Genomic DNA, 24,126 nt, shown 5'->3' on the forward strand with positions numbered 1-24,126 from the left:
ATGCTGCCACATAATGGTCAGGAGTGGGTACTTGGAGAGTAGCCAACACATGAACCACCATTCTCTATTTCTGGGCTAAAAAATAAAAAAAAAACTGCCTCAAGATTGACAAATGATTTGTTTGTATACGTATTCACTTTTTCCATTTCACAACAAAGGTCCATCTCAAAACATTTCTAAATAAAAGCAGGTGACTAAACAAAATGATGAGTTGTTCAGACATTTTATTTGTCAAGCAACAGACATAGAATCTCCAGGTAATAAATCCATGGCAACTCTAAAGTGCAAAACATATTTCAATTTGCAGCAGTCTTAGTAAGAAAACGAATATGGAGGTTTTTCCGTAGTCTAACATGAACAGTAGCCTGGTCCCAGATCTGTTTGTGCTTTTCCCTACTCCATTGTCAAGCCAAACATGTTTGGCATGACAATTCCATAAGGAGTTAGCAAGAGAGCAGAGAGACTGGCACCCAGGCTACTGTACATGAATAAAGCTTTGGTCCCTGAAAAAGAAAGTCATTTTCAAGGTTGTGTAATATTACATATACTTGACTCAAGCTCTGCATATTCCAGGCAGCTAAACATCATTACTGTATATACTGAGAATAGAAGTACATACAACGCAAGCATTCCATAACACTTGTACGAAAAACCAAAAGTCTATAGCCTTAACTTGAAGCAATTCTAGCCTAACAGAAAGTTCAGATTTGCTTGACTGTATTCAAACATTCTTTAAAATAATTTATTCATTTAGAACTAAACATCTATGACTGACATACACATATTTCTGCATTAAAACTGATCTGCAATAGAATTTTCACATCGATGTAGCGTCATTCAATTTCAACTTACTGCCATTACAACGACTTGACAGCAAAACTGCCTACAGTACATAACTGCATAGCTTTGACCATGAAAAATAAATACGAGAGAACTTCCACTTCATCGCAACTTTCCCCTGACATCTTTACTCATCCAATACTTTCACAGCACTTTTGACAAGCAGCCCATTCTTACATACAGTACACAAGCCAGGCACAAGGGTCCCACCAGAGCTTGTAATTAGCCACTGGTTATGTTCGCTTCCTCTGCTAGCCAGCATGCAACATGCATACAGGACATCTTTAGTTAGGGATATCAGCGCTGTGGTTGCGGCTGCCATATTTGTGGTGGATGAGGAGGACCACCCCCAGGAAGAAGCAGGCGGAGCCCACAGTGATGTAGGCGATGCCCAGGAAAAGGTCCTTGCCCTCCATCTAGGAGACGGTACTCAGGATCACACGCTTCCACCCCTCAAAGCTACAAACAGGATAGTCTGGGATCAACTCATTAAGGTTGAAAAAAATGTTAAACTTCAGACCCATTTAACATCTGACTAACCGAAGAACTCTGTAGCAATAAGGCTCTTAATGTATCATACAAAAAAAAAGTGGACTCATTATGAATATGTTAGTCTATATTAGTGGAAGCGACAAAGAAAGCCAGCATCCATCTACATCCAGCAGGTGGTACCTATTGTTATAGCAAGTGAAGGAACGGCCACCTACTGCACACGGCTGGACATCGACCTGGTCTGTCTGACCTATTATGACAATGACTGATTTGGGGAGAAAAAAAAACTACTACATCACAAGCCATCATTCCACAAACCCAAACTTCCTGTAAATCTGTATCATTTGAACAGCTGCCTGTGAAAGGATACTGTAGGTGACTTCCAGGGTGTAGTTGCCCCGGGGAAGAGTCGGCGTCACATTGTTCTTCTTCTGGATAATACGGTGCAGCTTACAGAAGACGGGGAAGGCAGCTTTGTGCATCCACACAATAAAGTCCTCATTGATGATGTCATTATTTTCAGCGTCTGTGTCCAGCTCATAGACAGTCTTGCGGCAGTTGATCGGCTTGGTTGTTCCTGGGGGAGGAAATTACCGTGAGTTTCCTAGGAAAAGACAGTGAGACTCCTTATCAACTTCAATGGTAACAATTCTTCTGAATGCTTGCTTATCTTGGAAAGCTCTTGTGAGGTTGGGGTTACCTCCTGGGTTCCTGAACTTCACATGCTTGTCTGTCCACCAAGCGATGCCCATCAGAGGAATTTGGATTCTTGTGCCATTAGGGTCAATGTAACACAGCTCCAAAGTGTCTGAGGATAGAGATCCTGATTAAACGGAGCTGCTCTTATTGCAATCCTTGTAATTCTGACCTAAAAAAAAGGACAGAACTGTCTTACCATTAAAAATGCTGTTGGCGATGGCACCACATGGCGCAATGGGCATGTTTTCATTGCGAGCGAAAGGCTCACACTCCTTACTAGGGTTCTGTGGACATTACAAGCAGACAGGTAATGTTGCATGTAGGTCATAGCACAGAACATGACATCTTGACAATTTGAGGAATATGTCAAATAACTGAACACGTAAAGCTGATGATGATTAGTCAAAAGTCATTGCAGATATTCAGGAATGCACAGTGTCAAAATGTTACATTGGTACAGAACCCCTGTTCATGTACCATTAGAGAGGTGGGGTCCCCATTCAGTTGGCTATCATCCCTGGACTTGACAAAGCGCCGGTGATTTTGGTAGAAGTTGGACAGGCCATAATACATGAAGACATTGCTCTGTTGAGACAAAATTCTATTATTCTATGTTTATGAAGATTCATTTTCAATTGAAGGGTACCTGTATTCATGGGTTGCATGTTTCGTTACAATGTTGTTCATTTTGGACTGATGTCCGACTGAGCATTCTGCTCAATGCATCAATGAGCGCTGATGAAGATTTCTTTAAAAGCGCATTACAGCGGCTTGGAACTACATGACATTCAAAAGGAGACATAACTAGTAGGAAAAACATATTATGATGTCGCCAGATTGACTTTATATGCAGTATAAGCATTGCTAGCTATTTTTGACAAACTTTGCTAGCTAATGACTACACGGTCATCTGTCTGAAGTAAATTTGACGACATGATAATGCTGGCAAAGTTGTTTCCTACTAAATATTTGGACTACTTTAAGAAATTCATTGTATTTCCTGGCACTAGTGTAATTTAGACAAAACAGTAGTTAGCCTCCGTCCAGAAAGACTGGGTTTATCACGACTTTAGGGCACAGCTATGGCATCACCTGTAGAGGGCGGCTCAAGAAAGTTCATAACAATGGCATGACGCGACCGAGTGACAGAGGTGCAACATATGAATACAGCACAAACTGAGTGATTGAGACGTCATGCTTTAGACTTACTTCAAAAGGCTGTTCCAGAGATGGGCAGTGCACAGGTGCATTGTCTTGTGCTGTTCCAACTAAAGCTCTGGGAGCAGTCGAAGCATGGGCTGGACTTCTCAGTCCCAGTATAATCAATCTGTAATTAGATGTGATGTGTACATCCAAACATCATTTCCAAATAGCTAGCAATCTGCTGCCTCTGGGGGAATGATGAGAGCCATTAACATTATTTTAATGGTGCACCTGGCGTCAAATACATAACCTTGATCGGACTTGTTCAAGTTTATATTCTTTATTGATAACAATCATTTAAAACGACAGTGGTAGAAGCATATATACAAGTGAATGGCACATATTTTGATGCTAAAATTGGTAAAAGGTTCAAACAAGCACATATGTAAATTCAAAAGTTTTGCTCCATGAAGTAATCCGACCGTGCACTCCGCAATCTTGTCTATTTGAAGTCTACTCTCATCGATTTAGACAGGTGGGTCCACCCCAAAGTGCCATATGTCATGATGACAGACACCTGTCTCGATCAATGAGAGAACTTGAAATAGACAAGATGGCGGCGTACACATTGTTGGATTACTTCATGGAGAAAAAAAAATCTGTATATATATTTTAATAATGGAGCATTTTCCAAACTCAAAACAGAAGACAGAAGACAGTATCATCGAGTTAAGGTTGGTCAAACATGTGCTTTGCTACACCAAACAGTACCTAACCTGTAACTCCCAGGATAATGGATACCAAATGTTCTTGGTTAAATCAAATTATCTGGTGTTACAATCTGTAGCTAGTTTGGGACCCCTTCTCTTTGGGCTTGTTGAGTAGCTAGCTTGCTACACATGGGAGCAGGTTGCTGGTTATCCCAAAGGCCGGCAGATGGCGATAATGAGTCGTTTCATTTTACAGTCCAAACGCATTGTATGCAGCAGGCAATACACTCATATCCCTGGTGGACCGGTTAGTACCTAAAACATTCTCCATTCAGGCTGCAAAAAAGTGTCAATTTACTCAAACTATATTTAATGGTGAGGGGGAACTGGGAAAATATGCTTTCTTTATGAAACACCATTTTCCAAAACCATGCTAGAGTGGCTAATGCCTAGGAATGCTAGTCCCGGATGTTGCGTATTGCATTCAGGTTGCAGCAGACTGTTGCAACAAATCTCTACACTAAACAAGCAAGTATAGTGTAGAGGATCATTGTCCATCAAACAGCAGTGAAATATTTTCCATAACCAAAAATGTTATATTTTCAGCTGTTTGAAGTTGGTGTACAAACCCAAAAGTAAGACGCAAAATCTAAACTTAACGGGAAGCATAGAAATTAGAGGTCGACCGATTATGATTTTTCAACGCCGATACCGATTATTGGAGGACCAAAAAAGCCGATACCGATTAATCGGCCGATTTTTATTTATTTATTTGTAATAATGACAATTAGAACAATACTGAATGAACACTTATTTTAACTTAATATAATACATAAATAAAATCAATTTATCCTCAAATAAATAATGAAACATGTTCAATTTGGTTTAAATAATGCAAAAAACAAAGTGTTGGAGAAGAAAGTAAAAGTGCAATATGTGCCATGTAAGAAAGCTAACGTTTAAGTTCCTTGTTCAGAACATGAGAACATATGAAAGTTGGTGGTTCCTTTTAACATGAGTCTTCAATATCCCAAGGTAAGAAGTTTTAGGTTGTAGTTATTATAGGAATTATAGGACTATTTTTCTCTATACGATTTGTATTTCATATACCTTTGACTATTGGATGTTCTTATAGGCACTTTAGTATTGCCAGTGTAACAGTATAGCTTCAGTCCCTCTACTCGCCCCTACCTGGGCTCGAACCAGGAACACATCAACAACAGCCACCCTCGAAGCAGCGTTACCCATGCAGAGCAAGGGGAACAACTACTCCAAGTCTCAGAGCGAGTGACGTTTGAAACGCTATTAGCGCACACCCAGCTAACAAATACACCATGACAGCGCAATACACAAGGGGTGGAACAGTGGCAAAGGTACCCACAGGACAAACAGAATAATATTAGTCTGAGGAGAGATTAAATAGCATTAATACAACAAAAATAATTCTAAACACACCTTTAGTTTACAAAGCCATTTCACATCGGTTACACCAGCCTAATCTCGGGAGTTGATAGGCTTGAAGTCATAAACAGCGCAATGCTTGAAGCACAGCGAAGAGCTGCTGGCAAAACGCACTAAAGTGCTGTTTGAATGAATGCTTACGAGCTTGCTGGTGCCTACCGTCGCTCAGTCAGTCTGCTCTATCAAATCATAGACTTAATTATAACATAATAACACACAGAAATACGAGCCGTAGGTCATTAATATGGTCGAATCCGGAAACAATCATCTCGAAAACAAAACGTTTATTCTTTCAGTGAAATACGGAACCGTTCCGTATTTTATCTAACGGGTGGCATCCATAAGTCTAAATATTCCTGTTACATTGCACAACCTTCAATGTTATGTCATAATTACTTAAAATTCTGGCAAATTAGTTTGCAACGAGCCAGGCGGCCCAAACGGTTGTATATACCCTGACTCTGCGTGCAATGAACGCAAGAGAAGTGACAATTTCACCTGGTTAATATTGCCTGCTAACCTGGATTTCTTTTAGCTAAATATGCAGGTCTAAAAATATATACTTCTGTGTATTGATTTTAAGAAAGGCATTGATGTTTATGGTTAGGTACAGTCGTGCACCGATTGTGCTTTTTTCGCAAATGCGCTTTTGTTAAATCATCCCCCGTTTGGCAAAGTTGGCTGTCTTTGTTAGGAAGAAATAGTCTTCACACAGTTCGCAACGAGCCAGGCGGCCCAAACTGCTGCATATACCCTGACTCTGTTGCAAGAGAAGTGACACCATTTCCCTAGTTAAAAGAAATTCATGTTAGCAGGCAATATTAACTAAATATGCAGGTTTAAAAATATATACGTGTGTATTCATTTTAAGAAAGGCATTGATGTTTATGGTTAGGTACACGTTGGCACAACGACTGTCCTTTTTCCGCGAATGCGCACCGCATCGATTATATGCAACGCAGGACACGCTAGATAAACTAGTAATATCAACCATGTGTGTTACTAGGTAGTATTATAATTTGTCACACAAATATATGTGGCTTTGTTTGAATAGTAGATAAGCTGGGGGTTTTTATGACTTACAATTATAGCCAATTTTGACATTGTGGCAACAGCCTGAGTACCAGTCTCTTTGGCTAACATTCCAATCCTTTTCATTGTTAAACAGATTTGCCTTTCTGCCATTTTCAAATATGAACATTCTATAATGAGCTTGAGGAGAACAGAGGTAACCAGTCTGTCAAAAGTAGCTAGTTAACATCTAAATTCTCAACTAAATACATATGCAATTCCAACCACAAAACCTTCATGCTTTGATTTTAAAGTGAGACTTGATAGCGTTTTGGCAACATGAAACCTTGTAAAAACCTTTTCATATACACCCCCAGGAAGAATGACACCTTTTTAAATCTTTCTGAAATATGATATGGTCATTTTCACATTTTCATAAATTCATAGAATGTTTGGGATTACTATTAGTAAGGCATTAGTGAAGATTATATAGTAATAGTGAGAAAGTGGCCATGCTCTTGCAAAATGAAGACACTTCAGTAAATAAAACCTGTCTTGTCCAGGGCCGACTCTACGTAGACCCATAGGCGGAAATCCCAGGGGGGACGGGGGGACACGACCCCCCCATCTTGGGAAAATTATGATTTGTCCCCCAATATATCACTGTAAACATAACTATGTAATTTCAATAATATTAATAATACGCAGAAAGCACTTGTGCTGATTATAGACACTTAATAGCGCGTTTAAGTTTCAAAAGATTGCGACCCCCCCCGCCCTTTCGCCTCACAATGGTTTGATCCACTGCCAGTTCTTTAGCTGGCAAGGTAATAGAGGGTTCGTAACTACTGTCCGAAAGGGACATGTACGTAACTGACGTGAGGTTAATCTCATACATAGCAGGTCCATAGCAATGTATTATTTATTTTTATGTTGGCAGGGTTCACACACTAGCTGAATTTGGCGAGCTGGCGCGCAAACTAAAGTACAAATCAGCTAGTACCTATTCCATTTATGTGGCGTCGTCAAAGATGGAATCTTTGCTATCATCAGTTTATTCCAAGATCAGCATGCAGCTGTAGTGCTTCGACGTCCCTGTGATAAGGTTAGCGATAAACTGAAGTCCAAACTGAACAGACAGAACTACACTCTCTTCTACCATTGTCTTAAATATATATATGGTCTCGTTGCAAAAGATAAATTGTCGCTAGTGAACTTTTTTTATTTTTTTTATTTAACCTTTATTTAACCAGGTAGCAAAGATTATAGCAAACACACAGAAACGAATTGGGTGCTCGCTAGCTTTACAAATTCAGCTATTGTTGGAGAGCCAATATGAAACAAACTATTAAATTACAAAGGTTGCAGCATGTGTTGTGTAAATGTGTGTGTGTGCAGCTAGCAGCCAGCCAGCCAGGTAGAAAAATGGCGAACATAGAAGAAGACGGACATAGTAGTATTCAGTACACCAAAACGCATAGTAAGAACTCTAGTATCCTAATATCTCAAAGACTAGTTGATAAAATGTTCATAAGAAAGAAGTGAATGCTAATGGAAAGTTTTTCACAATGATGTCATTAGGCAGAGCAGGCAACAGATGGCACACAGACAGCAGAGCTGGGGACAGATATGCAGGGACAGACTGGCAGACAGGGAGTCTCAGGTAAGTTTGTTGAGTCTTTGTTTGGCAACATTTATGAAAGGTTCTCAATTTTTTTGACTTGTAAAATAGGGACATAATTGGAAAATGCCATGGATACCCCCACTCTCACTTAGGGGTGACTAAATAAGATTGTTTACGGCATTGGTATTGCTGTTGTGATTAATTGTGTATTTTTGGGTACCGGGTAGTTAGGAGTACGGCAAACATTATTTATTTTCTAGGGACAGACTGAGTCATTTAGGGTAGTGAAAGGGAAAGAGCCAGGAGAGAGACTTCAGAGGACAATGTCACAGCCACGGCAGGACCAAGTGTCACCCTTGTTGCCAGCAGCACCAGTATAGGGGACAGTGGACAGCATTGTCCAGTTACACAGTGATGGCACAAACCATATAGATAACCACACAATTTATAGAACCGCAAACTCTTGCAAACAGAGTGTTGACGTTTCAAGAGAGATGGTTTCGCGATTCCCCTGGCTACATTATAATCCATCAATAAAAGGAGTGTTGTGTTTTCACTTTAGCCAAGGGTTTTCAAGCCAGCCATCTTTTGGCCAAAGAGCTGATGCTGCTCTATTAGTGCAGGATTTAGGAACTGGAGAAAAGCCATTGAAATTCACAGCACATCAAAATTGCCAAACCCACCGCCACTTTGTAATTGTAACAGCACACCAGCTAAACAGCCACGGCAGGACCAAGTGTCACCCTTGTTGCCCAGCAGCACCAGTATAGGGGACAGTGGCACAGCATTGTCCAGTTCTCCACAGTGATGGCACAAAACATATCAGCCACACCCACATATTATAGAACCGAAACTCTTGCCAACAGAGTGTTGACGTTTCAAGAGAGATGGTTTCGCGTGTTCCCCTGGCTTACATTATAATCCATCAATAAAAGGAGTGTTGTGTTTCACTTTAGCCAAGGGTTTTCAAGCCAGCCATCTTTTGGCAAAGAGCTGATGCTGCCTTCATTAGTGCAGGATTTAGGAACTGGAGAAAGCCATTGAAAATTCACAGCACATCAAAATTGCCAAACCCACCGCCACTTGTGTAATTGTAACAGCACACCAGCTAAATCCAATCAGTGTCCAGTTATGTCCAGCGCGTGGGTAAACAGCAGGATGACGCAAGGCATGCTTGATGAAAATTGTTAGTTCGGTGCGCATGTAGTAAGACAGGGACAAGCCTTTAGAGGCCACACAGATGACAGTGGGAATTTATACCAGATTTTGAAACTTAGGGCAGAAGAGGATGATCCCATTTTACTGAAGTGGTTAACAGAGCGTACCACAATGTACACAGGCCCCAAAGCACAGAATGAAATTCTGAACATCATGGCAATAGTCATTCGAGGCATTGCAGCTAGATTAAGGTTCTCTCGATTGTACAATTTTCATTAATTGTTGATGGTACTCAAGATGTCTCTGGTGCTGAACAGGAGAATGTCTGTCTGCGTTATGTTGACCATGACCATGTCCCTCACAAGGAGTTTATTGGGCTATACAGGGTGTCGGAGACAACAGGCGAGGGCATTGCGAAAGTGCCAACTGATGTGTTGTTGAGGAAACCCGCAAACATATGCTCGGTTCTTTTGTTCAGTAGTGTGTATAGCAGTGGTTCTCAACCTTTTTGGGGTACTGGAACCCCTGCATATTTTGAGGCAAGGCAGGCAAGGTTTTGAGCGGTCCTCAGGSACCTCCACCCCCTCTATATTAWATGTAAACTTACTGGAAACCTTGTGGTACTGACTACATTCATTACACTTTTTTATTTCACGGACCCCTTGCAATTAGTCCATGGACCCTTGTTTGAGAACCCATGGTGTAATTGATAGTTGTTCTTTTGTTTAGTAGTTTTCAGTACACTTACAAATMATTTATTTCATGTTATTTTATTTAAAATTGCATACTTTGTGCGACATACTTGTCCATAGCTGCTGTTTGAAGAGTTGAGACACTGACTGAAGGATATTTTGTTTGATTTATTTGGGTTTTTCATTGAAGTAGTTATTTTGCTTTTAGAACTGTACTTATTTTAAGCTTTTTGTTCTTGCAAAGATATTGTAAACTCAGGCCAGGTGCACATATTTAATGACTATATAAATGTATCAGAAAAAGTCAAATTAAAAGGTCAATTCAATACGGAGACCAACTTTGTGATGGTTCTCAATGGAGATTCTTTTAGATGTGATCACACCATGTTCATTGTATTTATGAAAACTACACCCATACAGTGTACAGTACCATTGTCACCTACTGACCTTTCTTGATATTGCTGGTTGTAAGTACGAATACCTGCATACATACTGGACTGGTAAGGAGCACTGCTATAACTATTATTAGTAGTAGAATTATATAATGATTTAAACATTTGAACAAGTTGGGAAAACCCTTCAGTTAACTACTGTACCTATCAATTATCCAGTTGTAGGAATTATGGTTCCTCAATATACATTTAACAACGTATGCTATGTGTTACAGCACTACTTTTGGTGTCCCCCTCAGGAATTGCTCTTGAGAAAATTTTATGTAATTGTCCCCTCCAAGGTTGATCTCAGATTTTCGCCCCTGCGTAGACCGGTGACCCATAGCCAATCAGAGCTTCAGTAGGCCTATATGCAAATAATCAATTTGCTACACCGGCCTGACATTCACTTTGAACTGGACTGTGTGTTTACAGGCAGTAGCAACAGCGCAACTTTAGAATGTATTCGCTAAAAGCAATCTGAATGATTTCTGCAAACATGTCTATACCACGGGAGTCCTCTTATATTTGGGAACTTCACAGTTCCTATTGATTATAAAAACATGAAGGTAGGCTTCTCCCTCAGTTGCCTATACACATCAACAACTAATGCTAGCCAAAGTGAGATCAGCTAAAATCTAAAAAGGGGTAATTAGATAAGCTCTCAAACTTTTCAACTAGTTCGCCGTCAAAGTTGCACTGAAACGATTGGGAAAAATAGCCTGCTCGTCCTTCTGCATCTTGCCTGCCAATGCATTCTTGTCCCAACCCACGTTTTGACAACTGAATGGGAACTTGCCTGCCTGACCATTTGATCAATGCCAAATACATTTGATTGACAACTAAGAGGTATGCTAACTATGGATAACAGTCGTTCAAGTTCAGCATCGCTAGCAAAGCGATTCACATTTCTTGCTAGCTAACCAAATGACACCTGCATCTCTAGCTGTAAGCCACCGAAAAAACATATGAGGGGAAAAAGTTGGTCACTCACCCACTTTTCCAATGACATCCTCCCAGCAGCTAGCTAACTAAAGTTAGGCTCTGTGTTAAAAGCTTGCTAAATAAATAGCTACATAAATAGATAGGCTAGCTCAGGGGTGTCAAACTCAATCAGCGCACGGGGATATTGAGAAGAAAAAAAACACTGAATTCGCGGGCCAGATATAGCCTATTTGTTTTTGGGTCGTGCAACTGCGACTCAAACTGGCCATTGATTTATTAGAAATTATATGGCCCTTTATAATGTCCACTTATGTACATAAGATGCTGTATATAGCATTTTAGCATATTAAAACAAAATAAATATTAGTCCATCCTTTGCTATGTTTGCAGATGTGTATAATATGCTGCGACCCTAATCAAAAAGTAATTAATAATTCAAAATAAAAACATAACAATAGTTATGTTGTAACATTTGAACATTTGAAAAAAAAATTGCACTGCATGGATCACCGGTGCAGTTGAATGCAGCATTGCTGCCTGCCTAGGTTACTCCTCAAATATTGCTGTAAAAGGCCCACATGTTTCTCCTTTTCATGGTGTTTTGTTGCAGGTTTAGTTTTGGTTATTGATTGTCAAGCTTTAAAATATCGATGACACACTGCAACATTTTAGTAGCCTGGCTAGGATTGCATTTGTCTACACTTTCCCTCCACTGCATGCACGCACGAAAGCAGTGCAATTGAAGTTGAATTCACCTACGTGAGCGCATCAGGCTGTAATTTCATAAAGTAGATTACTCATTTATGCTTGTTTGTGTGTCCTATTCATGCTTGTTTGTGTGTCCTATTCGCCCCGCGGGCCTTGTGTTTGACACATGTGCGCTAGGCCATTAGCCACGTTATGACCGACTTGCGATCATCGCATTGACATTTCCAGCCTTAGTTAAAATCGTCCGTTTTTGTAAAAAAATATTGAGTTATTGAAACTGAAACAGTGCATCCCGAATGGGTGGAGGCAGCAAACAGTGTACCAGGCCAGCTGTGATTTAGAACCTGATAGCAATATTTATATTGGACTACCAAGAAATGCATTGATCAATTATATTAATCATGCATTTAACTGCATCCATATATTCTGCCAACAATGCCTTACTCTATACTGTATAATGGCATTTTGAATCAATCCATTTTTAAAACAGCTTATAAAGTTGGTTTAAGCATACTGAGAATTTGATATTTTTGACTGATATGATTGTTTCATATCTGCAAAGTAGTTAAAACGCTGTCAGTGCCACTTTAAGCATCAAAATACAACAACTTGCCTAGCTAACAGCTAAATGTTTTTTTACTTCTAATTCTAATTTCGAGGCTCCACATGTGATCATGGAAAATATTACTTTAATGTTATTTCCAACAACCAACTCCGCCGTAAATCAAGCTGCACGTTGAGTTTGCCGAATGGTAAGTCACCTTGGCAATGGCAAGGAGTGGAATGTTAGCTAAAGACTGGTACCCAGAATAGTGGTAACTAGTGACAACCTGCCCAAACGCTTGATGTTGTTAGACGTGACGTAGAGTCCTATACCAATGGGGCTTTAGATGAGACGGATAACGAAGAAAGCTGGGAGAACTGTGCCTGCTGTCAGAATGGGTTGCCAAGCAGGTAATCGTTGTTAAAACGCTGTGTTATCGGACTTTTTATTGATGGTCCCACAGGTACGGCGATGTAACCGCCTTCCTCCTTCGCGTTGTAGCTCGACGCCATCATGGCTTCTGACCGAAAACAACCAGTGTGTCAGCTATTTTGGGTCGTCTCGCTGAAGCTGAAGAAGCTAACAGTTTAGCTGAGAAAACGCTGATATATTTGTGCTATAGGTTATTTCTCCATATATAACTATGTTTTATATTAAAAGATGGCTTGCCCGACGTTAAACAATCAAGTCAGGAAGTTTTTACAAACTTGCGTACTGCGAAGCGAAAATACGTGATTACATAAAATATGATAAACGTTTCTTTGTGGCAAATATTATCATTCATACTATAGCTAATGTCTGATTCAATTCAGGAGATTAATTAAAAGTCAATGAATTATATAATTATTTTATAATTCTCATTTGTTTTTCCCAATAAATTGATATTGAATATTTTCCTGACCCGAATAGACCAAAACCATTTATCGGTCTAGTAGGAGATCAATTTATGAACTCTCAAATAATGACAAACCATTTGAATTTTCAGGTTAATTGTTGCAAACATAACCAGCTGATATTGCATACATGGGTCATCCTTTGACAACTGTGCCTGATTATCTGGATTCTTAACATAAATGACCATTTAGAGCATACTGCGGAGTTCCCCAAATGGTGGACCGCAAGTGGAATTTGATATTTGCCCACCTAAGTTATTTGATTTATTTTTGGGCATTAAATACTGTAAAAACACCAGCAAACCAGCCCCAAGATACTTTAATTTTGGTAAACTGTTCCAAACTATTCCCACACGTAATAGAAAGATGCGCTCACTGGCCAGTTTATTAGGTACACCAGTCTAGTACCGGGTCAGATCCCCATTTCCCTCCAGAACAGCCTGAAAAGTTCCACAGGGATGTTGGTCCTTGCTAATGTGATGGCATCACGCAATTGCTACAGATTGGACGGCGGTACATTCATGCTGTGAACCGCCCATTCCATCTCATCCCAAAGATGCTCTATTGGGATGAGGTCTGGAGACTCAAGTAAATGGAACTCGCTGTAATGTTCCAGTTAAAGTTTTTCCACGCCTCAATTATTCAGGGTTGGTGATCGTGTGCCCACTGGAGCCGCTTCTTCTTGTTTTTAGCTGATAGGAGTTGAACCTGGTGTGGTCTTCTGCTGCAACACCCCATCCATGACCAGGATCACACCACTGTTGTACTGCGTTATTATTTGTCTGTTTGTGGCCCATCTGTTAGCTTGCACGATACTTGCCCTTCTTCAACCTCCCGCTCATCAACAAGCTGTTCTCACCCACAGGTTGGCGCTGATGTTGTGTTTGTCGCACCATTCTCGGTAAACCCAAGACACTGTCGTGAGTGAAAAGCACAGGAGGGCGGCCGTTTCTGAGATACTGGATCCAGCGCGCCTGGCACCAACGATCATAACACACTGTCGTTTAAGGCACTCGTTTAGCCCATTCTAACATTCAACCGAAAAGTAACTGAATGCCTCGATGCCTGTTTTATGTAACAAGCTATCTTGTGATCGTACAAAATTACTTTTGTTATTTAGTGATCGAAATAACGAGGGAATATATATTTTTATTCATATGTCCTCAGGACTTCCTTATTTTCCAGCCCTAATGCCAGGTTTGACAATTTACCTGTCAAACATCACCATGCTTGCGCTCAGATGGGAAGGGTGGAAATATTTGAGGCATGTTAACATGATCCAAAGTACTAATTTCAGGCAGCACTGGTTGGGATATTTCAGGCCAACCAAGAGCTGGTTTTAGCAGTAACAGTTGGTTATGGCATACATTGACAGCAGAGTCGCAACTTATCCAGCTGTGACATGCAAGGAACATGTGATTTGGGGCCTATATATTTCGTATTTATAAACATAACACCTTTCCCACCATTTGTTTTATTTGAATGTCTTCTTTTTGTCCTGTCAAGACCATCGATAAAGTGTTTGGCTCGTGAGACTGCTTGGAAATGAATCTTAATCACCAAAGCTTTATTCAAATATCAAGTTTGTGAGAAACAACAGTGAGCTGACGTTCCCTTTTTATAAGCAGGCCTAAATTATTTTAGCTATGCTTTGGACGTGCGTAAAACCCCTCCAATGACGTAGGCTACATGCCCTTCATGAAATGAGAGCTTAATACCGGTGAACCCCGTATTTAGAAGTTAATCTCCTGTAACAATTGTTTATTTTCCCCATTTCATATTTGTAAAACCCAAGCCCTCTAAGCTACCCTTACTCTAGGCCTACTATAACGAAGTCCGGTTCAACAGCAATGCGTCATCTTTTTTATGCTGGCAATTTTATATCATTCCATTTTAAATGTATTTAAAACTTTTTAACAGTGCTTTTTTTTTTTTTCACAAACTCTTATTAAAACCAAATTTAGAATGATTCACTGTTCTGGTTTTTATGAGAAAGTTAGTGGCACACATGCAATGCAACTTTTGGAGAAGTCTGAATGCAGTCGTTAAGATGGTCCCAATATGTACAGTACCAGTCCAATGTTTGGACACACCTACTCATTTCATTCCAGGGTTTAACTTAATTTTTACTCGTTTCTATATTGTATAATAATAGCGAAGACATCAAAAGTATTAAATAACACATATGGAATAATGTAGTAAACAAAAAAGTGGCACTCTCAACCAGCTTCACGAGGTAGTCACCTGGAATGCATTTCAATTAACAGGTGTGCCTTTAGTTAATATGGAATTTCTTTCCTTAATGCGTTTGAGCCAATCAGTTGTTGTGACAAGGTTTGGGTGTTATACAGAACATAGCCCTATTTGGTAAAAGACCAAGTCCATATTATGGCAAGGCCCGCTCAAATAAGCAAAGAGAAATGACAGTCCATCATTACTTTAAGACATGAAGGTCAGTCAATACAGAACATTAAGAACTTCTCAAAAACCATCAAGCGCTATGATGAAACTGCATCCCAGAGTTACCTCTGCTGCAGAGGATAAGTTCTTTAGTTACCAGCCTCAGAAATTGCAGCCCAAATAAATGCTTCAGAGTTCAAGTAAGACACACCAACATCAACTGTTCAGAGACTCAATCAGGCCTTCATGGTCAAATTGCTGCAAATAAACCACCACGAAAGGACACCAATAAGAAGAGACTTGCTTGGGCCAAGAAACAAGCAATGGACATTAAACCGGTGGAAATCTGTCCTTTGGGCTGATGAGTCCAAATTTGAGATTTTTGGTTCAAACTGCCGTGTCTGTGAGCCGCAGAGTAGGTGACCGGATGATCTCCGCATGTGTAGTTCCCACTGGGAAGCATGGAGGTGGTGTGATGATACTTTGGTGGGGACACTGATTTATTTAGAATTCAAGGCACACTTAACCAGCATGACTACCACAGCATTCTGCAGCGAATCGCCATCCCATCTGGTTTGCACCTAGTCCCACTATCATTTGTTTTTCAACAGGACAATGACCCAACACCTCCAGGCTGTGTAAGGGCTATTTGGCCAAGGAGAGTGATGGAGTGCTGCATCAGATGACCTGGCATCCACAAATCACCCGACCTCAACCCAATTGAGATGGTTTGGGATGAGTTGGACCGCAGAGTGAAGGAAAAGCAGCGAACAAGTGCTCAGCATATGTTGGAAGAGTGTGTGCAACCTGTCATCAAGGCAAAGGGTGGCTACTTTGAAGAATCTAAAATTGAGTTGTCACAACCTGGCGACAAAGGGAGTCCACACATTGGCAGTTAAGGAGTAACAAATATTTATTAAATAATTAACTAAGTATAAAACTACAAAAGGAAAACTAACCTGTGAAGTATGAAAGTAGGCATGTGAGGGGTGTAATGAAGATGCATGGATGAAGGTAAAATGTGTGTAAGTGTTTAAGGGTGCACCTAATCAAAAAACATAATCAGATCAAAACAAAATGGTGCTTGAGAGAGCCAGGACTGGGCACCAGGAACTTTCAACTCCTCATTGATCCCAAACCCAGGTGCAACTTGTCACCTTAATGACCCAATCAGCAAATAAAAGCACAAACACAGGAGGCAGGGAGAGCAAGGGGGGCGTAACACCCCCTCCCATAAAAATTGAGCACTAACAACCCAAAAACAAAACCACAAATACAACTGATCAAAAACTAATAAAAGGTTGACAAATACTATACAAACCATATAGAGGCCCACCGGATGCCCATGACAGCAATCCGTGGGAGTGGGTAACAGTCAGGTTGTGTCACACTTAACCTTCCGGTAGTCATTGCAAAATCTTAGAACCATCTGGCTTGCTCACCAAGAGACATGGGAGGCCCAACTGGAGAATGATGGTACAGCGATATTATTAACTAGCATGTACTTAATCTGAGTCCAAGTGGCATAGCTTCTCCAATGACACGATACAAACATTGTTTAATAGGGACAGCATCCCCAACATCAATATTGTGCACTGCTAAATGTGTACAAGAAGGTGTGTCAGCAAACAAAGACTGAAAGTGAGTGATCAAATCAGTTAACTCTGCTTCACAATAAGAAAGGTGACCCAACACGTTTGCAAAGGAACTCTGACTTCATCAACCTACCCTGTAAAATACCATCAGGGCCCAGCACCCCCTCTTCCTCACACTGCCAGTGTATGTGAAGGTGGAGTGGCTCACCTCAGATAAACAGATTCAAACAAAAGAACAGGACTAACCACGTCAGTTTTAGCACATTGTTCTGATTTAGCCAATTCAGAAGACAAACAAGCATAATAGGGCTTTAACAAATTGACACGGCAGAGCGGATTCGCCTTTCTGCGCTCAGGGGTAGCAATCAGATTGTGGTTCGGCAATTGTCCGATCTGAACTGTGTATGGGCAGCTGAATTTAGCCTGAAAAGGAGAACCGACAACGGGCAGCAGGGCCAGAACTTGATCCCCTGGACTAAATTGTCACGGCGCAACTCACCGGTCAAACAACCTTTTTATCCTCACCTGAGAGGATGCTAGTTTTTCTTTAGCTATTTCACAAGCTATGTACAACCTGTGTCGGAAACCACAAACATGACAAATTTGGGGGACGTTCAACCACCTTCCAATCCTCCTTTAATACAGCAAGGGGACCACGCACAGTATGACCAAAAACAAGGTCATTAGGACTGAACCCCGTGCACGCTTGTGATACTTCTAACAGTGAGTAGCAACCAGGGTAACCCCTCATCCCAGTCACATTCTAATTCAGTACGCACGTGACAGGGACTTCAAAGTCTGAAACGCTCAAGGGCCCCTTGACTCCACGCATGAAAAGCACTGGCCTGATTATGTTTTATATGCATTTGTTGCAAGACTTGTGCAAATATGTGCGAAGTGAAGTTGGAACCCTGATCACTCTGAATCAACTTAGGTATTCCAAAAATTGAGATGAACTGTGACAAAGCCTTCACAACAGACTTAGTGGTTATGTTCCGAAGTGGATAGGCTGGAGGATATCTCGTAGCCTGACAAATCAGTTAACATGTAGGTGCTACCAGCTTTAGGACAGGGTAAGGGTCCAACACCATCAATAATCAAATGCGCAAATGGTTGGCCTGTAACAGGAATAGGTTGTATGTAGCGGGACTGGCCTTCAAATCTGATTAGGCTTCCCAGTCAGCTGACAAACATGGCATGTTTAGATGTTTAAAGAAAGACATTTCCGATTACAGGCCAAGAAAAATGACAATTTTTATCATACGTTTTTACTAACCCCTAAGGGACCAGAAACATCATGTTTTCAAAACTTGATCTCGAAGCTTAGAAGGAACCACGATCTGAACAATAGCGTCACCCACAACTTCTGCTGTGAGGTGTCCATTTCCTCACCAACAACTGATCTTGAATGTAGTAACCCTGGGCAGCACTCCTTAATTGATTATCAAACTGTTCAGCTATGTGTTGTGTAAGTTCCGTTTTGACCCTAGTGTCAGCACAGCTCATAGCACGAGTCACAGCGCATGTAGAGAATAACTCCGGGAATCTCTGTAGGTTTTAAGCGATAATCCCTACATGGGATGGGTTATGAGAAACCACCAGAGGAGATGCATCACACCAGACACGACTACCGGCTAAGTTGATATCCAAAATCACATGAACACAGTCAACGGGCAGAAAGGGACCCACCCCAAGGGAAACATCACCTTGCATTAGGTCAGATATAAGTTTGACATTTGTGCAAGGGTACAGACAATGTATTCAAATCTATCCCTTGAATCAGGACACTGGTTCCTGTATCTGTCTCCAGACAAAAAGGCAGAACAGACTCCAAAACAAACAATTCAGAGGCACCAGTGTCTCGCAGAAACTCTACTGGCACATCCCAATAGTGAAACACAACCCTCTGACAAACGGTGAATAATAAATACTAAAAGGTTCGGACAATTCTTGAGCAACAGGATTAGCATGAACAGGCCCAGCTAACGAACAGGTTTTACATTTGTGCTGGCCAATCTGCTGACCTTTTTACCAAGGACAGGACATTAGCTCTTCCAGTGGCCTTTGCCATAATACAGATTTTACTTACATCATTCTGTCCACATGAAACATGTTCAGATCTAGATGGAAATGCTTCATTACCAGAACCAAAGGAATTTGCTGACTGAAATCCACTTGAATGGTTCCTCTGCCCCGAAGATCACATAACTGGACCCTCAAACTGCCTTTGGGGGTCAGTACGTACGCATCTGCCAGAACAGCAGCTTCAGATGCAGTCCGCACTTTATGCTCATTTATATAGGTAGCAAGACGATCAGGGACAGATTAAATTGTTCGAGGACAACCAGGTTGTACAAAGCTTCAAAACGAGTGACTGCTGACGCAGTACACCAAAGATTGAATTGAGTTAAATCCTGTGAAAACTCAAGATGGGACTGTTTCTCACCTTTCTTCAACGTTCTGAAATGCTGTCGATACGCGTCAGGGACCAACTTAAGTATGCAGGACAGCAGTTTTAACCTTTACGTAATTGTCGCCATCTGTAGCGCTAAGAGATGAGTGACCCCTACCGGTCAAAATACACTGTAGCATCATTCTCGCTGATGTTGCAACCGCAGTTTAGCTTGCTCTGTATCCTGCTTCAACCTTTCAAATAAAGTTACTTTTGATGTTTAAATCTGTCATGATTTCGCTGCATTAAAAGTAACTCCTTTTTCTGCTCAAACCAGCACTAGACACAATTGGTACAGCCAATACAGCTGGACTAGGTTCACTCAATTCTGCCTTCAAAATACCAGCTGAAAGCAAATTAGCTGACAAAATAGACCTCACTGGATCCTTGAGACATTTGTCACTAATCTCAACATGATAATACTCACTCCAAAAACTGTTCCTTGGTAAACTGCATAAGCATCTCTTCAGAAGGAACACGGACAAAATCCTCAGTAGAAGCCATAATGCTACTACCAAATGAACAGATCAGTGCAAAAACAGATGAGTATTACTTGAGTTTCCCCAAATCCTATTGTTAAACTTAACCCTAGTCGTCGGTGGCTTTGCGGCAGGTATTGATGCACTAGAGCCTGCTGGCACGAAGGAGGAACCAGCTTGCTAGTAACCAACCCCAAACCACAGATGTGCTCCAGAGACAACTGCTTTGACCGCTGTCACCACACAAAAATAACAAACGACACAACTTGCTCCCAATGGGAACACTCCGCTATACCTAACAGGGGGAAAGACCATAACTCTGGACAATAAGTTGTCTGCCTCAACTTCTCAGTCATACATTGCAAAGACAACTCCCCTCCATAATCCGATGACCCATCAAGGAACAGAACAAAGTGTCTCTAGACAATACAGGAAAAAGAGACTTCGTGGTCTTCTCTCCACCAAACTAACCTGTGAAGTATGAAAGTAGGCATGTGAGGTGTGTAATGAAGATGCATGGATGAAGGTAAAATGTGTTGAAGGGTGCACCTAATCAAAAAAAGATAATCAAGCAGATCACAAAACAAAATGGTGTTTGCGGAGCGAGAGAGCCAGGACTGGGCACCAGGAACTTTTATCTCCTAGTTGATTCCAAACCCAGGTGCAACTTGTCACCTTAACGACCCAATCAGCTCCACCTGTCCCCAATCTGCAAGTAAAAGCACAAACACAGGAGCAGGCAGGGAGAGCGTAACAGTTGTGTAACACTTTTGATGTCTTCACTATTATTCTACAATGTAGAACTTTTTTTTTTTTTAAATAAAGAAAAACCCTTGAACGAGTAGGTGTTTCCAAACTTTTGACTGGTACGGTATGTATCTGTCCTCTCACACAAACCGCTGCAGCGTTAGCTCGGGTCAAGGGTGTCACGTGCGGCTTGAGTCTTCAAGCCTTCCATTGAAGAACGCTCAAGCCGCACGTAACAGCCTGAACCAGAGCTACTGTAGAGTACATACCCCACGTTGCATACCCCTTTTATACAACTCCATGTGGCTATTTCGCATAGTGATGTAAGCCAGAATCCAGAGGTAATACTATTAGAAAGCCCACAGAATTGAGAAGAGAGCCTTGTTAGGTATCCTGAGGTTAGAAATCATCTCCATGACAGTCTGCATGCGGAGTTCTGACTGTTTTCCGATGGTTGTCGTCTGTTGGCTTGACCCTATGGTTGCGGTGGCACACTGTAAGAGTAGAGTAGGGATGCAGGGCACTTGTCATAGGTGAAGGAAGGAGTTCCACATTACAGTCTCATCATCTGGGCTCAACTATCACATGGTGCACAATATTTCCTGTGGGGACAAGAAATCAATAAAAGGACCATGAGTCATACTGTGCCATTGCATCCTCACTCAGACCAACCAATGAAGACATGAGGGTCATTATTCAAATAGAGGTATGGGTTGCGTCCCAAATTGCAACCTATTCCCTATATACAGTGGTGTACAACTTTTGACCAAGGCCCATAGGGTTCCGGTCAAAAGTAGTGCACTATATAGGGAATAGGGTGCCATTTGGGATGCAAGGAATGAGTCTGTCGATCAACCGATGCAATTATTTAGAGTATTGTTTAGCTTTGTATTTTTGTAACACATTTTATAAACATTCCTGATTTTTGTATGTGCAAAATTAGATTCATCCACACTTTGATCCACCAAAATCTGTCAGTCAAACAACCCCAGGGGAGTGAAGGCAGCCGACCATTTGCAGGATCAGGATGCAGCTGAGTGAAAGTGGAATTCACTTGTGAATCTGTGTTCCAGCTATCTCATGTTTACTGTCCCTGGCCTGGTTTCCAGATGCTTCTCTTTGGAGGGAGACCCTACATGGACCCAACTCCACCTTCTCTTCTCTGTGTGGGTGTCCCAAGTGGCACCCTATTCCCTATGTAGCGCACTGCTTTTGACCAGAGCCTTATGGGCCCTGGTCAAAAGTAGTGCACTATATAGGGAATAGGATGCCATTTGGGACATCCCCACAGAGACGGTGGAGTTGGGTCTGGTACCCATCACCCTCCATCTGTAGCTGGCTCGACAGAATATTCAGGAATGCACTCCAATGCACCATGACATAAGCAAGTTATTTTTCTTCCTGCCTCATTTCACTTATGTAAACCTTTGTTCATCCGCTCATTAGGATACTAGGATGTGTTCTCATGGGAGTGGTAGTCTGTGGTTTGTGTTATCGTTTTAGAGTGGAGGCTGCTTGTTAAAAAATAAGTATTTCTTAATTGCTCTAGTCTAGAGGGTGTTTAATCAAGTGGTGCATGGCTATGAGATCCAGACCTGTGACCTGCTTTCCCTCAGCGCTTCCTTTTCACATCCTTGCTTAATTTGTTTTTGGAACAGGAGCCATTTGCAGGAAATACTGTAGGCCTCAATGGTCGCTAGCCAAATGTAGTGGACCTTACTGTAAGTACATAGTCAAGGTAAATGTAGACTTCATTGATAATTTACCATAGAAATGACATTACATCTAGTGATCAGAAAGACTGCTCAGTTATTTTTGACACTCCAATTCTGCAATTTCAGATACAGCTGTCCATTGTCCAGGTGAGGGAGCTATAGACCAACATCAGACCATATCTTAAGCCAGCAGAACTATCTGCATCGACTGGGATGCAGTGGAGAGGAACTTTTAAGTTCCTCAGCGTGCACGTCAGAGGAGCTGACATGGACCAATCTCACTGACACCATGGTGTAGAAGGCACAACAACTCCCCTTCAACCTCCGGCATGGAGCCTCAGATCCTCAAGAAGTTCAACAGCTGCACCATCGAGAGCATCTTGACGGGCTGCATCACTGCTTGGTATGGCAACTACACTTTCCTCAACCACAAGGCTCTACAGAGGGTGGTGTGGATAGCCAAATACATCATTGGGGGCGAGCTCCTTGCAGGACATTCACCTCCCTGACCAAGGCCCTTCTCCCCCCGATTGCTCAGTTTGGCTGGGCGGCCAGCTCTAGGAAGAGTCTTGGTGGTTCCAAACTTCTTACATTTAAGAAAGATGGAGGGCACTATGTTCTTGAGGACTTTTAATGCTGCAGACATTTTTAGGTACCCTTCCTCAGATCAGTTTCTCAACATGACCAAAGTGTCTCCTCCCCTTCATCTACACTGATTTGAAGTGCATTTAGTGACATCAATAAGGGATCATAGCTTTCACCTGGTCAGTCTGTCATGGAAAGAGCAGGTGTTGTACACTCAGTGTAGATAATAGGTTGCCATTTGTGATGCAGTCACTGAGTAAAGTTCAATGACTCAACAAGGAAAAGCCTCTCCCATCAGCACTCTGCATGACTCTAATCAACAAACGGTTTGAAGTACAAACAGTATCACTTTACTGTCATTGCAGGTCACTTGTGTTTTTAATTTTATTTGCTTGTTAGGTAATCAAACCTTGTGATGGATTTTATGTACTTTCAGATTGTGGCTCTGCAGCTGTGAACTGTGCGGAAGCCTTTAAAATGTAAATAAAAGCCTACTCCAAAATATCAGGTATGAAAATTCTAGTTTAGTTTACATTTTTATTCTGATTGACTAAAGTATTTCATTCCTTTTGTATGGATATACAGTACTAGTATTATGAACAAGCAAGATTACAGATTAGGCTTTTGTTTCTTTTGCTTAGTACGCCAAACATGCAGTAAGCAATTTTATAGATGTATGGATAAAGCACTATGGAAGTTTCCATGATTGTTACTCGCCTGCATTCACTAAATCATTTGTTTAGTGAACATCAAGAAGATTTTGCATTGTCATATCTCCACATGAATAATAAACAAAACAGTG

At 41.2% G+C, this 24,126-nt stretch overlaps 1 protein-coding gene, 1 long non-coding RNA gene and 1 pseudogene across 3 annotated transcripts in view; 1 reads left to right on the top strand and 2 right to left on the bottom strand.

The window, feature by feature from the left end:
• Window positions 1-208: 208 nt before the first annotated feature.
• LOC111972708 (cell cycle control protein 50A-like) lies at window positions 209-15,280 on the bottom strand (annotated as a pseudogene).
• Window positions 12,754-24,116, top strand: LOC111972709 (uncharacterized). The gene is made up of 3 exons (XR_002878503.2): window positions 12,754-12,868; window positions 22,683-22,762; window positions 22,866-24,116. It is a non-coding gene; the product is annotated as an uncharacterized lncRNA (long non-coding RNA).
• The window catches only part of LOC111972706 (filamin-A-interacting protein 1), a 47,566-nt gene continuing 40,086 nt past the window's right edge, over window positions 16,647-24,126 (bottom strand). For both annotated transcript variants that reach the window (XM_023999752.2, XM_023999754.2), the window contains one exon: window positions 16,647-21,626. In XM_023999752.2, coding sequence (XP_023855520.1) covers window positions 21,606-21,626 — 21 coding nt within the window. In that variant the 3' untranslated portion in view covers window positions 16,647-21,605. The remainder of the gene's footprint in view (window positions 21,627-24,126) is intronic.

Source organism: Salvelinus sp. IW2-2015, linkage group LG14 (genome assembly GCF_002910315.2).
Source record: "Salvelinus sp. IW2-2015 linkage group LG14, ASM291031v2, whole genome shotgun sequence".
In the NCBI taxonomy this organism is placed as follows: domain Eukaryota; kingdom Metazoa; phylum Chordata; class Actinopteri; order Salmoniformes; family Salmonidae; genus Salvelinus; species Salvelinus sp. IW2-2015.